The sequence below is a fragment of the Vanessa atalanta genome, chromosome 8, assembly GCF_905147765.1.
Source record: "Vanessa atalanta chromosome 8, ilVanAtal1.2, whole genome shotgun sequence".
In the NCBI taxonomy this organism is placed as follows: Eukaryota; Metazoa; Arthropoda; class Insecta; order Lepidoptera; family Nymphalidae; genus Vanessa; species Vanessa atalanta.
In genome coordinates, this window is record NC_061878.1 from 9,483,599 (window position 1) to 9,500,215 (window position 16,617).

Below are 16,617 nucleotides of genomic sequence, written 5' to 3' on the forward strand. Positions count from 1 at the left end.
GTACGACTTACAGTAACAAAAAAAAATATTTTTTAATGTATCCATTTTAATACATTAACGAGGATAATATAGAAATTGAAATGTAAAATTTTCTACAAAAGAGTTATACGATGATATAACTGATAGTTACTATATTCCTTCATTTTTATATCTACGTATATACTCTAAGCTTTTCGTAATCGCTCCATTGATTATATTGACGTAAATAATTCAATCTATTACCTGTCATTTTGACATTTGCCATTGTATTCTGAAGTCTGAAGGAAACATTATGTTATTTTCTTATTTTTAATATAAACAATGTGATATTGAAATAAAAGTGAAAATTATATTATTTTTAATAGTTATATGGTAATTTGAGACATATCCTTGTTTTTATTACACTCAAATTTCTAATAATAATCTAACGTTTCTATTGACATGCGCAACAAAATAAAAGTTTTAAAAAAATTGTGAAAATGAGTACTTCCTCTTCACAAGTGATCGAAGAGACAATTTCAGTAGCAACATCGGATACAGCTCAATTAGTTAGCAATGAAGAAGCTACTTCATCGAATTTCACTCAACTCAACAAATTTTCAGAACTCCAAGTATGTGTAAAGGTTCCAAAACTTACTTATCAATGACTTGCTTTTAATGATTATTAATTATGAATCATAATTATGTCAATTTATGTAATCTAGGAATCGATGGAAGATGATTTGCATGGTAGTCACGGTATAAGAAGGAGACAACCAGTGCAAAAAATCGAACCAGGATCATTAAATATTCTTTCAGCTAAATATGAGGTAGTACATGCTTTATGATTTGAATATATTTTTTCAATATAGACAATATTGTATTTATACATTTAATAAACACCTTATAACAATAACAAAATTTGATGTGTAATGTCTTGTATTTTGCAGAGCTTAGATTATGACACATGCGAAAATCATTTGCTCTTAGATGAAGAAAGAAAAAGAGGCTATCCTTTTGTTGTGTGGAAGGATATCGCTCGATGGGTTATTGTGTTGCTCATTGGGGTAATAACTGCCCTAATTGCTTTCATTATAGACATATGTATAGAAGAATTCTCCAAAATTAAATATGAGCAACTCAAGAAATGTATCCTTAACAACAAAATTTATTTTGTATAAATATATGCAGGTTTTGATTTATAATAATTATATTATGCCTAGATAAAACAATGATGTTTTTGTAAAAAGCATTAATGTAATGAACTCTTTTATAAATTTTGATTAACAAACTCAAATGCCTCAATTGATGTAGTCATCAGTATTTGTATATTTTTTTGTTATTTTTTAATAAATTTTATAATAACATATTTTCTTAAACTATTTATTAAGCTGTGGACAAATATGTGCTATTGGACAAACTGTACATTCCATACCTGCTGTGGGTTTTAACAAATATTTGTATAGTATTCATTGGATCAATGTTGGTCGCCTATATTGAGGTAAGTTAAACATAAGTTATAAATAAATATTGGACAACATCACATACATTACTCTGATCCCAATGTAAGTAGCTAAAGCACTTGTGTTATGGAAAATCAGAAGTAACGAAGGTACCACAAACACCCAGACCCAAGACAACATAGAAAATTAATGAACTTTTTCTACATCGACTCGGTCGGGAATCGAACCTGGGACCTCAGAGTGGTATTCCCCTTGAAAACCGGTGTAACACACTACTCGACCCCGGAGGTCGTCAACATACTGTATTATTAGATTAAAAAAATAAATAAAATACTTCTTGTAAAACAATTGTCACTGGATGAAAGTGGTCACCAAGTCCAGTTCACACTGGCCCCGGAAAACACATTTTGTCACTCATTCGTTGCCTATGTGTCTTACCTTGAGAACTAAGATGTCCCTTGTGTCTGTAGTTACACTGGGTCACTCACCTTTCAAATCATACATTACTATGTATTGCTTATGTTATGTATTGATAGTAACAGTGAAGGTGGTGGTGGCACAAAGTCACAATGAGCTACCGCAATCACCTCGGTTATCAAATTCAAATAATATGTTAAACCATGTTTTTATGAAATCTTAATCAATGTAAAAATTGATATGATAATTAATTGTGTTTTTCTGTTATAGCCTGTCGCTGCTGGCAGTGGCATTCCACAAGTTAAGTGTTATTTGAATGGAGTAAAAGTCCCGAGGGTTGTAAGGATCAAGACTCTATTTGTAAAGGCAGTTGGTGTAATCACTGCTGTTGTTGGTGGATTGGCTGGTGGTAAAGTAAGTTTTATTTTCAAAATATCCTTTTTATTAGTTAAGTCTTTCCACTAAACAATAGACATAATTTCTACAGTCTGAGGTATTGCTTTCCTAGCAGATTCAGAATTACAAACACAATTTGAGCAAGTTAAAATTCATATGTTTTGGACACACAATCTTTCACGATATCACGATTCACAATATGTTCTATGAGCAGCAGCTCATTTTATTGATGACAACCAATAACTATATGTAACACTTCTGTATTGACTTCAAGTACTAATCTCCTGTATGTAGGAAGGTCCGATGATACACAGCGGGGCGGTAGTAGCAGCAGGCATATCCCAAGGCAAAAGCACAACCTTCAACAAAGACTTCAAGATATTACAATACTTCCGAGAGGATCATGAAAAACGTGATTTTGTTTCGGGTGGAGCGGCTGCAGGGGTGTCTGCAGCTTTTGGAGCACCTATTGGTAAAATAGGCTAAATTGGTTTTTAGTAATAATGTTTATGATTATAATGGCGAGGGTGGAATGAATAACGTAGCTGATGATAGAAAAAGTATATAAAAACAGAATATTTTTAGTCCTCAATATTTTTGATTGATGAATGAATTCATTCTGAATTTCTGCGTGATTCTCCAACGCATTGTACTATTATTTTGAAACTCTTCTTGAAGCTTTATTTTAAATAAATATTGAATGCTGTTGTGATTTTTATGTTGTATAAAAAAAACTTTCTTGCCAAAAGTTTCTTTGTGAAAAAATAGGTGGCAGTTAGATGGTGACTATACAAAGGAATATGTTTTGTATCTTTGTTCAAATATTATATATTTATCGGGAGTGACGCTCGAACTTATCATAATGAAGAGAGTTAGTATTTCTGGACGATTTAATTTATATCATTATTGCAAGTAATCAAATAGTTGTAAATTGCGTGAATTTACAACTTGATTACTTGCAATAATAAATGATATTGGGTAATTCCCTTTAGTGTGTCATCAACTGTAATGACATTGAACCTCAAAATATTGACGCCATTATAATGTTTAGTAGTTACTTAAGGGATGTAATGGACCTAAGTGACATACCTGGTATATCTTTTAGAAAATCAGAGTCGGCGTCAATCATTGCGTCAAAAGTCGTAAGTCAGTCGTTTTTATTCGACTGTCGAGACCTTTAGTCCAATCTTGCGGAAAGCTTAAAAAATCAATTTATTAATAATGTTTTTTAAATTATGTGTTTACGCCGATTTTAAAATTACAAACCAATGTTGCTCATCTTTAGTTCTGCCGTTTGTATTTTCTTGACCATTCGATCCACTCACTCGTAAATTAAAAACTGGCTAATGAATGGCATGTGCTGCCATTCCACTTGCTTTTTATTTTTAAATAATCGAATAATTAAAGTATTATTCTGACGTCATGTCAGCATTCTGGAGTTTAAATTCATGTAATATCTATTAAAACATTGTATTTAATCTTTTAGGAGGCGTTTTATTTTCTTTGGAAGAAGGCACAAGTTTCTGGAATCAAGCTTTAACTTGGCGCACATTTTTTGGGACTGTTGTGTCCACTTTTACTCTCAACTTTGCTCTGTCAGCTTATCACGGTCACCCAGGAGAATTGAGTTATCCAGGTAAAAATATGAAATAAAACGAAATTGTTTTGCTACGGTCTTAGCTTTTTTTATGTCAGAAATGAAGTATGCTCCATTTTTTATTGCAGGCTTACTGAATCTCGGAAAGATGGAACCGTTTCCATTCCAGTTCTATGAATTACCAGTTTTCATGTTCTTTGGATTAGTCGGAGGATGTTTAGGGGCTTTATGGAACCATATCAATTACAAATTGTCTGTTTTTCGCATAAGGTAAAAAAACGTTAATATAGCTTTGTTGTAAGAAAAAAAAATAGGAGATATAATATAAAGTGTACTTATTACATGGATATATTGCGTGCTAGGTACGTGAGCGCGGCGTGGCTGCGCGTGGTGGAGGCGTGTCTGGTGGCGGCCGTCAGCGCCACGTGCGGGTTTCTCATGATGTTCCTGTTGGACGACTGCCGGCCCCTCGGCGAGGACCCCACCAAGGTTCCGCTACAGGTATGATTCACGACACCTTGCTTATCATAATGTTTTGCTAGGTTATAATATAATTTTTATTATATTTTTGTTGTTCGATGCGAATAAAATTACCAAGTATTTATTTTTTAAATCTTTGCGACACTGACCAGTGTGGTTCCTACTAATATATATTTTAATACACAAATATTTATGTAGCTTGTGCGTTCATATAAAAAATGTGCGTTTTCCTGACATGAATCTTTAGATTTGTATTACTTATTTATTATTCATTAAACGAGGTATCACATTTTGAATTTTTTTGGACAAAACAAAAAAAGTCGTCATTCGCCATGTTTAAAAGTAAAAAATTCACAGCTCTTCTGTGCGGACGGTGAATACAATACGCTTGCAGCGATCTGGTTCCAAACGCCCGAGGCATCGGTCCGGTCGTTCCTGCACGACCCGATGGGCTCCTACAAGCCATTGTCGTTAATGTTCTTCGTGATCTGCTACTTTCTTCTGTCGACGTGGACTTTCGGTCTGGCGGTCTCCAGCGGTCTCTTCATTCCCAATCTGCTCACCGGTGCCGCTTGGGGACGACTACTGGCTATATTCATACAATTCATGCTGCCTCAGAATGTAAGTTATTTTTTATATAAAGATATCAAGTTTATCAACAAATGGCTTTTAACATATTATTATTCATAACAAATGGCTTTGTGGCTTGCTCGAATAATGAAGAAAAATATTTTGAATGTATCTTTTTGCATGCGCAGAGCATCAACCCCGCGAAGTACGCGCTGGTGGGCGCGGCGGCGCAGCTGGGCGGCGTGGTGCGCATGACCATCTCGCTCACCGTCATCATCATAGAGACTACGGGACAGATCTCCAACGCGCTGCCCATCATTATCACCCTCGTCGTCGCCAAGTGGACCGGTGATTTCTTCAACGAGGTGCCTGTCCTCTATTATCCGAAAAGTGTAGTGTAAACTTGTAGTGCAGGCCATTTACATTGTAAATTGTTTCGAGGCCAAAAAAAATGCCTGCCTTTGGTCTAGATGACATGGAAAGTTCTTCTGCCTTCCATGATATTGCGATTTGAATAAAATAATCAATAACTCTTATAACACATATTGCGAATCAAACTTAAATTAATATATTATTTTTTTTTAATTTTAACATTAGTATTTTTAAGAATTCAGAACTCAATTTAAAATAAAATAACATGTATACATAAAGTTACGTTGTAAGCAATGCCATCGCAGGGTATCTACGACATCCACATCCAGCTGGCGGGCGTGCCGCTGCTGCCGTGGGAGCCGCCGCCGCTCGCGCACAACATCTACGCGTCCGAGGTGATGTCGCACCCCGTGTTCACTCTCCGCACGGTCGAGAACGTCGGCCACATCGTCGAGATCTTGCGAGTCGTGTCGTACAATGGCTTCCCGGTGGTCGACCCGCCGCTGGCCGACGACGTGAGTGACCTCGAAATATATAGTCACGAGAAGAGCAAAAATTTAAATAGAAAATATATATTTATAATATTACGAATTATACTGAGCCGTATAATATTCCTAATTTTACATGTATTCTTTAGGCTGAAGTTACAACGTACAAACGATTGCGTGGACTTATTCTGAGGTCTCAGCTGATAGTTCTGCTACAGAATAAGATTTACAACGAGAACGCAAATACGACGTGGTCCAACTTCAATGTGGACATGAATATGTTTAGACGAGAGTATCCCCGATATCCATCCATAGATGAGGTGAGTAAAAATTGAGTAAAATTGCCATACATAAAAAACAAATCGAAGTACTCGATGGCTGTAAACCACATTATATGTATGTATTTATTGATTGTTTAAGTATGTCATAGTTAGTGTTCATTATTATAATATCTAGAAAAAAATTGATTTGAATTTTGCTATAATTATTTCTGAGAAAAAAAAAAGTTAATTTGGAATGTAATGAATTTCATTAATATAATATATTCAATCCTAACCCAAAAATAAACTATAAACCGCAATGGCTTATCTTGATGAAATGCAAATGTTTACTGAGTTGTCACAATTTTATTTGTTTGCACTCAAAATTTCATGCTTGTGATAGCCTTTAGCTATAGAATATAAAATGTATTTTTAATATAACAGTCCAAAACTGGTAATAATATTAATTTTAATGATCACAGCTCGAAATATCAGATTGGGAGAAGACATACACGATAGATCTGCGGCCTTTTATGAATCCGTCGCCCTACACGCTCCCGCACCGAGCTTCGCTACCTCGTCTATTCAGACTGTTCCGTGCGCTCGGCCTTCGACATTTACCCATTGTGAACGACCATAATGAAGTAATTGTTTTCTCATTTTCTTCATAAATGTATACAGACCTTAAATATCCCACTGTTAGACAAATCTCATCTACCTACTCTAGAGATAAGATTAGAAGGTAAAATATGTTGGTGAAGTGAAAAAATGGCGATTTGAACGTCGACGAAATTTTTATCGGAAATAAGTTACATTACATTAGCATTAGCAGCCCGTAAATGTCCCACGGCTGGGATAAAGGCCTTCTTTCCCTTTGAGGAGAAGGTTTGGAGCATATTCCACCACGCTGCTCCAATGCGGGTTGGCGGAATACACATGTGGCTGAATTTCGTTGAAATTAGACACATGCAGGTTTCCTCACGATGTTTTCCTTCACCGCCGAGCACGAGATTAATTATAAACACAAATTAAGCACATGAAATTTCAGTGGTGCCTGCCTGACAAGACGCACGCGTTCTAACCACTGGGCCACCTCGGCTCGGAAATAAGTAGTTGATTGTAATAGTGTTGAAATTATAAATAAAGATATAATAATCATAAACTCTTAGTAGTGCACTATATAGCTGAGTCATAAGCAAATGTCATGAACCACGTAAATCTAAGGTTTGTTTATCTTTTTTCCTACATCCATTGGAATAGGCTATTGGCTATATATGCAAAAGTAACTCTTATTTTCTTTTAATGACCCAGTTGTAATGGAATGACAAAGAAGTAGTCTGGGTGCTGGATATAAAAATATTTAATACATAGGAAATTGCAACGAACAGATAATATGATATATGATACCAATTTCTTATAAATTTTTTTTCTTTAGGTTGTAGGGATGGTGACACGTAAAGATATCGCCAGATACAGAGTATGGAGGCATCGAGGTCACATGGGCATGGAGGAATTGTTACTTTCTAGTGAAATTTAACAAACGCATAAAATTAGATCACACGACATAGGTACACAGCCTGAACAAACCAGTCATATGAAAATGGAGGACATTGCCATATAGTGTAATTTAATTGATATACAATATGATATTATGAAATTCCAATTATTATGGATATATGACGATATTATGGGTAAAATATTATTATTTAGTGCACATATATGTTACTTTGTGTTCTTAGATCCTTATTTTTTTATGTACAAATAAAGATAAATATTTATGGTGATTTTATATCGGGCTATGATGAAAAGCTGGTATTATAATATAGAAGCTAAATAAAACTGAATTTCATAGATTAAGAATCAATTAATGTACTTATGTGATCAATGTTAATCAAAAGACATTTACCAAAGCTATGTATAAAATATAAAATTAATATTTATAAATGTTTTATTAAATTGTCTTGTAAATGTTTTATAAATGTGATTTATTTATGGTAAAGTTTATTAGATGTTATTTAATAATAAACATTTTAAAGACATTGTAATTTTATTATTATTTACAATTGTATTTTAAAGTTAAATTAATGCTTTAAGGCGCATTTTCATTGGTCGATAAGTCGGTAGTTAGCCCGATTGCGGGGAGTACCCGCATGCGAGCTAACAACCAATGAAATCCACTGGTCGATAACTCGGTCGATTAAACGTGTGCGGGTGATATCCGCATTCGGGATAACGACCAATGAAACTAGTCAGTCGATAACTCGGTAGATACAAAGCATGCGGTGACTCGCCTCCGTTCAGTCATTCATTAGACGTCATCAATACTACGCGCATTATTTATATTATTAACGCTGTTTATTTACGCAGCGTGGGAGCAAAATGGCTGAACGGTTTTCGGATTCACAAATGCTAAAACTCGTAGAGATCTATCGAGACTACGAATGTTTGTGGAACGTAACGAGTGCTTTGTATAAAAATCATGACGCAAGACAAAGTGCGTACAAACAAATTGCGGAAAACTTAAACATTAGTGGCATCTCAGACAAAGATATACCAAAAAAAATTAAAAATTTAAGGTCATCGTACTATCAAGAATTAAAAAAAATTGAAAAGAGCACTCGATCCGGAAGCGACCGAGATTCTGTTTATAAACCGAAGGTGTCATGGTTTTCAATTGCCGATGGATTTTTAAGAGCATTTAAAAATAAAGAGAAGACATTTTCAAATGTAAGTATACAAACTTTATTTATGTTACCAAAGACAATCCTAATTAAGTAGGTTATTTAATATATATTTTTAAGAATATAATATTATATAAAATATCACTATTTTTTTTATATTTTATTATTTAGACATTTTTTGGAGTAACACGAGACAATCTAATACGCTTCTCATAAAAAAAAACACCTCGCGAGTTTGTTTTTTAAAGATTACTGAAAAAATGTGTGTTTAGGTTAGTAGTGATACCATGAGGTGTTCAATTAAAAAAGTTAATGAATTGATGATCCAATTCAAATATTTTTTTTTATATAGGTACTTCATGTTTTATTATCATAAGTTAAATAAAAATCGAAATGTTTCGTTTTTTTCATGAGAAGTGTATTATTAAAGAAACAAGTGCCGCGGGGCATAGTGGGTTCTGCCGCGGCGCTGTCCCTAGTGCAGTCTACCCTCAAATTGTTCCGGAATGTTAGTGAATAAATCTTGTTTGCCACGGCACTGCACCTTCACTACTGAAGTAATCAGCGAATCTATCCCGAATTGTTGTCCCATTTTCAGTTAAGGTATTATCTTCTCCCATGTTCTCGAAGTTTCGAAGAGGTACTTGTCTCCAGGAGCCATTAATTGTTATACCAGTAGAGATATCTTCATAATCCGCAAGTCCAGGTTCAAGATAATTAGAATCATTTTTTCTTAGCCAATTATGAAGCGCGCAAGATGTCCTTGTTATTTTTATGGTATTCTTGACGTTGTTGGCTATTGGTTTTTCAAAAATTCGAAATCGGCTTGCCAATATACCGAACGCATTTTCTACAATTCGCCGAGCCCTTGAAAGACGGTAATTAAAAATTTTTTGCCGTGTCGTTAGATTATTTCCCGGGTATGGTTTCATTATATTATTTTGAAGCGGGAATGCAGCATCCGCAACAATAACACTTTCTGCTGGAATATTCAGACTACCGTCATCAATTGCTCGTTTTAAAGAACAATTACTAAAAACTCCGCCGTCAGAATATCTGCCCTTTGCTCCAATATCAATATAAGTGAATGAATAATCATCATCGACACAAGCTAGTAAAACAATGCTAAAAGTTTTTTTATAATTATAGGACTCAGATCCACTACAGGCTGGAGCTCGCAAGTTTATATGTTTACCATCAATTGCCCCAATACATCCAGGAAAATTCCACTTTAACTGAAATCCAGTTTTTATATCCATCCATTTTTGTTCTGTGTTTGGGACCTGAAAAAAGAACATATAATCATGAATATTTTTTATTTACAGATCGATGAAAATTCGGAAATAGCTACTGATACTGTTGACTTCGAAAATAATAATACGGTATTAGAAGAGAATGATAGAGAAGAAAACTCAAATGCTGTAGATGAAATTATTGAAAATCGAGTTCAAGAACTAACCGAAACGTCTTCATCTACATTGCCATCAAAACTAGCAACGAAGAAAAGGGGCAAATCAAATAAAAGACAGGACGAGGTACATGAAGCCATTGACAAAATAAATAAAATTACCGAGAATGTTACTAAAAATACAACATCGTTACTACAAAATAAAGAAGATGAATTCGACATTTTTGGGAGATATATAGCCTCGACTTTACGTACATTACCACGCGAGTTTTCAATTATTGCAAAAACAGATATTCAAAAGGCTTTATCGGAAATTCAATTAAAAGCATTGAGACAGCAAACCAAATCTTCGTTGTTGTCCTATGGTACCTCGACGTCCAATATCCTGGTTTTCTGGATCATAGGGATCCAGAAAATCCAGGATATTTAAGTTCCGCATCTGTGTCTAATTTATCTAACTATGAAGACGATTTCAACAACATCAGTTTCACAAACATATGAAGCAATTTTATATATTATTTATAATTATGCAACATCTATTTGCCTGGTAAGGCATTTTTATTTCATTTAATTATTTGATATTGATTAAATGATTACTACACTCGCGGACACCAAAATCGAACCACTTTGTAATCCACTAGACATTGAAATTTGAAACTAATAACAATAAAGAAATATTTTGTTAGTCAATATTTAGAGGTGGTTGTACACAATATCCGTACATCGGAGAAAAACGATACATTTTTGGTTATCAAATGAAAAAATGAAAAAAATTTAAATAAAACTATTTGAAAGAAAGAAAGATTTTTCTAAAGATTTTTCGAAAGAAGAGAAGAAAATTTCTTTCTTTCTTTCAAATAAAACTATTTCTAAGAACGTACATTTGAAAACAATATTTTGTAACCTAATTTGTTGTTTCTGCCCATAACACTCCGAAAACGGCATTTCAATATAGTTCAATAAATTGGTGTCCATAAAAAAGGGTGGTACGCTTTAGGTGACCGGAAGTGTATTCTGCTCAATTAAAACTTCTTAACGTACGTACGTACGTAACGTAATTAAAACTTCGAAACGTACAAATTTGTAAGAATATTGCAAAATTTAAATAAACATTTGCTTTATAATCTTAATATTATTTACTATTTTTATATTTATATGTACTTACTTTTATATAATCTGCCAGTGCATCATAGAGAGCGTCACACACTTCTGGTATAAAACTGCTCATAATAGAAGGGGACACACGAAATAAGTAATATAAACTTTTGTAAGAATCTCCAGTAGCTAAATAACGTAAGGTGACCTCAAGTTTTAATCGTGCAGGAAGAGCCTCACGAAATAATGTGTCTTTTTTTTCAATTCTTTTTTCTACCATTCTCAATAAATCGTCAAATAAGTTTTTAGGTATTCTGAAAAAATTATCATGATCTTCTACATCACATTCCAATGCCGGATTCAAGTTCGCACACAACGTATTAGAAGCACCGTGCATCTTTCTACTTTTAAGTAAATTTCGCATCCAAAATCTCTTTTTCTTTTTCTTCAAAGAAGTTATTAATTTCTTTTTTAATACACCGCAAATAGTCAAAATTGCTCCACAAAGCAATAATTGTTGATCCATGGCGAGTACGTCTGCTTATCTCAAAACCCACTGCCAAACTGTAGGTACCTAATTCTCTCGCACTTCAAATGCGGGCTCTAACGACCAGTGAAAATGGCTCCCCGCATGCGGGCTTTATCGCATGCGTTATAGAAATCACCCGCACCCCGTAATCGGGCTCTGACGACCAGTGAAAACGATAAACTCTTTGCGGGCCCTATGGCATGCGTTACAGAAATCTCCCGCACCCCGAATGCGGGCCTTATCGACCAATGAAAATGCGCCCTTAAATTAATGCTTTAGTTGTTGTCAAACTGCACAACATGTAGCTGGGTGAAGTTTTTTTTCCATCAGCAGGTCGGTTAGTACCATACGACTTTCTATTAACGAGTCAGACGAGATAACTTTCTTTCCAATTTTAATTATTTACAAAAAGTTCCCATCCTATACCGGCCCACAAATTTATGAACAAAATCACTGGTAGTATTACTAATATAAGCAATATGTAATTGACGAATTCATCCATTGACAAAGTTATATCTCTAGCTTTCGTATTTATAATAAATACAAATTCGGTTTTTCTTTATTTTCTTGGCTTACGGTTTTTCTTCAATTATTTTCAATATTTTGATTAATCAAACGTCAGTTGTCAGTTGTGGTTGTGAGTTGCATAGATAATACATAAGCTTTGACATAGGAACAGGCCACAGAGTACTAACTACTAAGTAATAAACCACTGAGTGATAAGTCGAGTGTCATCATATTCGAGTGAAAACAATACCAATCCAAACTTTGAAATAAAATAATTTAATATTAAAAAAAAGAGTTTGCTTACACACTATTTAGTTCAACATTAATTCCTAAAATTAAATAATAACAATACAATCGGTTACGGTTGATGAATACTAGCTTATGCGGACACAGAGTAAATTAGATTCATAGATTGATTAAAAACTTTTTTGTTTTCAAGGTTATTTGGTTAAGCTATCTTCTCAGTTATCTGTACGTAGAGATAGAGAAGATAGCTTAAACTTTATTTTGTTATAACCTTTGTACACCTTTAAGAGTTTATGATCAGTGCGGCGACAGTTTCTAAGAAATGGTCGAAAACATTGCAAAGCAACGTAATCTTAACCTTATTACGTACGTAATAAAGTTTAAATTTAGTTGAAGAACGGAATCGAGAAACTTATGAATCCTTAGCCAACACACAGATATAAATCATTCGGAATGTTGGTAGTTTGTTACAGAGAACAGCCATATTTGTTTTCGACATTTCGAATTTGACAACGTATTTGTGAAGTTCGGTGTATCTTGAAAATTGTATTTTCATTGATAATAACTGTGTTATTTAATTACTAATTGTATTGTAATGGAGAATATACGACATTACAATTATAGGAAGTGTGCGAAAGTTACCCAAGTCTAACACGCTCCTTTCAAGTTTTCCTTTAGACCCAGATCAGTAAGTTAAATACCATATTTATTTTATGTCTTCACATTATTAAATTTATCAAAACATCTAACATTTTAATGTTTACAATTTTACAAGTTTATAACAGAAAAACTTAAGTATCTGGTCGTATATTTGAATCGAACCGACTTATGAAAAGTAAACTTAGAAGCATGCTACCCGTATATATGTGGTTCTCATTTTGTGCCTGAGTTTTTCAATACCAAAGGAAATCGTTTACTTAAAACTGCAGTGCCAACTGAGAAGCTTACTAGACCACCTTTATCTGATGATACTTTGAATGAGTTTCCTTTACATGTTAAGTCCTTTTATGAAATGAGGAAAAAGGACTCAGGTATGTAAATTAAAGTAAAAACGAAGTATGTGTTTATTTAAATTATAGTAATTAAATTCTTTATTACTGTTTGTGTTCCTCCAATTACTTTAAAAAGCACATAAGTTCTCATGTGAATTGCATAGTAGAGATTAAAGATCATCTAGATATCTTGAACTTAAAACGCCTGTGTATTCCACAAAATTCTTATTCTATAGTATCACATTAAAGAGGTTGCATATTGAATAATAAACTCCCTTTATTTCTCTTTCTTCATATTTTAAAATTTCATTTTGCTAAAATGCAAAAAAAAACTATACTTAAGTAATGACATTCATATTCATATCTAATAATACAATTTCTTAAAAAGTAACATTTAGTTTTTGTATTTTTATTTATTTCTTATACTATTAAAAATATTAATTTACAGTTTCACATTTTATGTCATTTCAAACATTAAATTTTAATTATTTTCTAAATATTATTAATATTTCTTTCATTTCAATTAAATTATATACCTAGATTTAATTCAAGACTGACTGGATTGAATATTGATATTGAATAATTCATAATATTTCTAATTTCTAATTCTAAGTATGTACTGATAACAATATTACTCATTTATATTATTCGATAATTGCACAAAAATTAAATGCATTCAAGGTTTGTTAATTATGATATTATTTAATATTTGTGTTATTACTATTTATTTCATACATATTTAATGTTATTTATTATTATAAAATGTTATTTGTTTTTTGAAAGAGATCATGAATTTTTTATATTTGTTGTTATGCCAATTACTTAATAAATATTCCTTGTTTACAGTTGTACTGGCAGAAAGTACCAATATCAATACCAAAATGGCAGTTGAGGAACTATTCAATTATTTAATGTAAAAAATTATATTTCATTTACTTCATTTTGTTTGTATCTTAATTATGATACCAAGTAAAAGTAGACTATAACTCACTTGACGATTTTAAAAGTTCTTGTAACAACATATGTAAATAAAGTACATTTTGAGTTAAAAGTTTGTGTTTTTATTTATTTAAATCCAAAACTATAAAATGAAAAATACAAACATGATCTATTTTATCGACAATTAAAGCACATTACTATTTTATCGATATCGATACATTTATTGTCGACACTACCACCTCCCTACAGTTGTCAAAAAAGTGGTTGGGTTGGCAGTAAGTACTTCCGTATTTTACTTCCAATAGGTTGGTAGTGCTTCTCATACGGTTCATATATGTGTGCGTGAGCTCAGGACTAGTGTTCTAAGTGCCGACTCTTACTTTACATACTCTTTGGTTTATGATCAATATATCTTTATTTATAATACAATACTATTACCCTTAACAATTTACATCTACTTTAATTTTACTTCCAAAAATCCGATAACCGTTTCGTAGACGTTCAAAACGCAATTTTTTCGCAAATTCGTAGTGTATATCTTAGATTAATCAAGCTATTGACCAATGATATTGCATCGATTTATTGTTATTGTTAAAATGGCGTATATATCTACAATATAAGCCCTTTTACACATTTTAAATTTTTATTAGTTTTATTACCCAAAACTTATTTTCTCTCTACCACCTGTACGCAGACGATGTACAAATTTACTTCCATTCACAACTGACTGACCTACTATTATCGATAAACTAACTTAAAACTTAATGTCAAGTCATTATTTTTGGTAGTCGGTAATTGTAAGCTGCATTTATTGGTAACTTCTACCAGCAGTAAATGTGATAAATTACTGTGATGAGATTAAAAATATTGGAATTTTCTTGCTCATCTTTCCTGATAACCACAGCTGAGTGAGCTCATTAGAAAATTGTTCACAGCTGTAGATCACTTCGACGCTTTTAAACTTTTGCTCAAACACTAATCCTACCGATACTTGACTATGCTGATTCTTGCTATCTTGTTCTTGAACAAGCTTGAGCGTTTTCAGGTCAGTTTGCATACGGTTTATAATTTGTCTTTAAAATAAGATTACGACTCCGGATTTCGCAATAAACTCAATTGGCTCCCAATCCGACTTCGAAGGAATGCACGGATACTATATATTTTATACTGTATTCTTTTTTAAGCCTAATTAGCCTTTTTAACTTAAAGAGCGTCTTGAGTTTCCATATTTATCTCATAAGAAATTTGGCTATTAAAACTGCCCCTCACACTTCTTTCTTGTAGTCTAAATCCTTCGCTGTTGGAGTTGTTCAACTGTTTGTGGAACTCTCCTCTTCCTAAGTCCCGCACTTGTTCCAAATGACATCTAAAAATACACATTTCTTCGCTGAATATGCCATATATATTTATTTGTTATATAATATATTTGTATGTATATATCTTATATTTTTTGCGTATGTATTGTGGTTCTTAATGTAAATTATATAGGTAATATGGATATATATGTACGTACATGTATTTTTATACCATAGATCTACATATTTAAAATTTAAATATATATTATAAGTGTACATTTCTGAACCGCTGTTACTACGCAGAGTCCTATGCTCAAAGGTTGTCTGGAAAAGATTTTTTTTGCGATAAGACTGTCCTTGACATCTTCCCTAACTTTATTTATAATATGCTTATATAAAGTCTATTTCTATGTAAACATTATCTTTAATATATAACTATGTGACTTTTGTTGACCTTAGAACTTAAAGCTACTACAATGTAATAGTTTATCTTAATCAGGTAATTAAAAATAGCTTTATATTACATTCGTTTAGTTCACTAGAGTCTTTGACCGCTAGATATTATCGACAGATCATCATTCACCAAGGGACACACTTGGCGACTAATCATGTCGTACATTGGCTGAATACGAATAACATTTGTGGTTGATCCCTTTATCTAAATATATAAAATCTACAAATCACACAAATTATGTTGAAAGTTATGTCAAATAAATCAAAATTACGAAAATCATTAGTAAAAAGTATCTCTCATAATTGCACTTAACTGTTGTCTTACAATATATTTTTAAACAAAGGTTGTCTGTGAGAGATTGGTTAAAGCGATAAGACCGCCTTTGCGCACCATATGTTGATTGTTTTTTTTTTATCAGTTACATATATGTTGTGCAATAAAGTATTTAGATAAAAAACAAATAATCAAAA

At 32.8% G+C, this 16,617-nt stretch overlaps 2 protein-coding genes across 2 annotated transcripts; one reads left to right on the forward strand and one right to left on the reverse strand.

Moving 5' to 3' along the window:
• Positions 1-256: 256 nt before the first annotated feature.
• On the forward strand, positions 257-7,922 carry LOC125065854 (H(+)/Cl(-) exchange transporter 7). The gene is made up of 15 exons (XM_047673700.1): positions 257-590; positions 684-788; positions 909-1,107; positions 1,350-1,459; positions 2,109-2,252; positions 2,529-2,706; positions 3,721-3,870; positions 3,960-4,101; positions 4,194-4,332; positions 4,669-4,932; positions 5,070-5,246; positions 5,559-5,768; positions 5,891-6,061; positions 6,484-6,645; positions 7,437-7,922. Exons 1-15 carry the CDS (start codon positions 459-461, stop codon positions 7,536-7,538), a joined length of 2,385 nt encoding a protein of 794 aa, XP_047529656.1. The 5' UTR covers positions 257-458; the 3' UTR covers positions 7,539-7,922.
• An 834-nt stretch (positions 7,923-8,756) lies between these two features.
• On the reverse strand, positions 8,757-12,368 carry LOC125065909 (protein ALP1-like). Its single transcript, XM_047673766.1, has 2 exons — positions 11,256-12,368; positions 8,757-9,965 (listed from the first exon to the last, which is right to left on the reverse strand). The coding sequence occupies exons 1-2, from the start codon at positions 11,709-11,711 to the stop codon at positions 9,192-9,194; spliced, it is 1,230 nt and encodes a 409-aa protein (XP_047529722.1). The 5' UTR covers positions 11,712-12,368; the 3' UTR covers positions 8,757-9,191.
• Between the last annotated feature and the right edge of the window lie 4,249 nt (positions 12,369-16,617).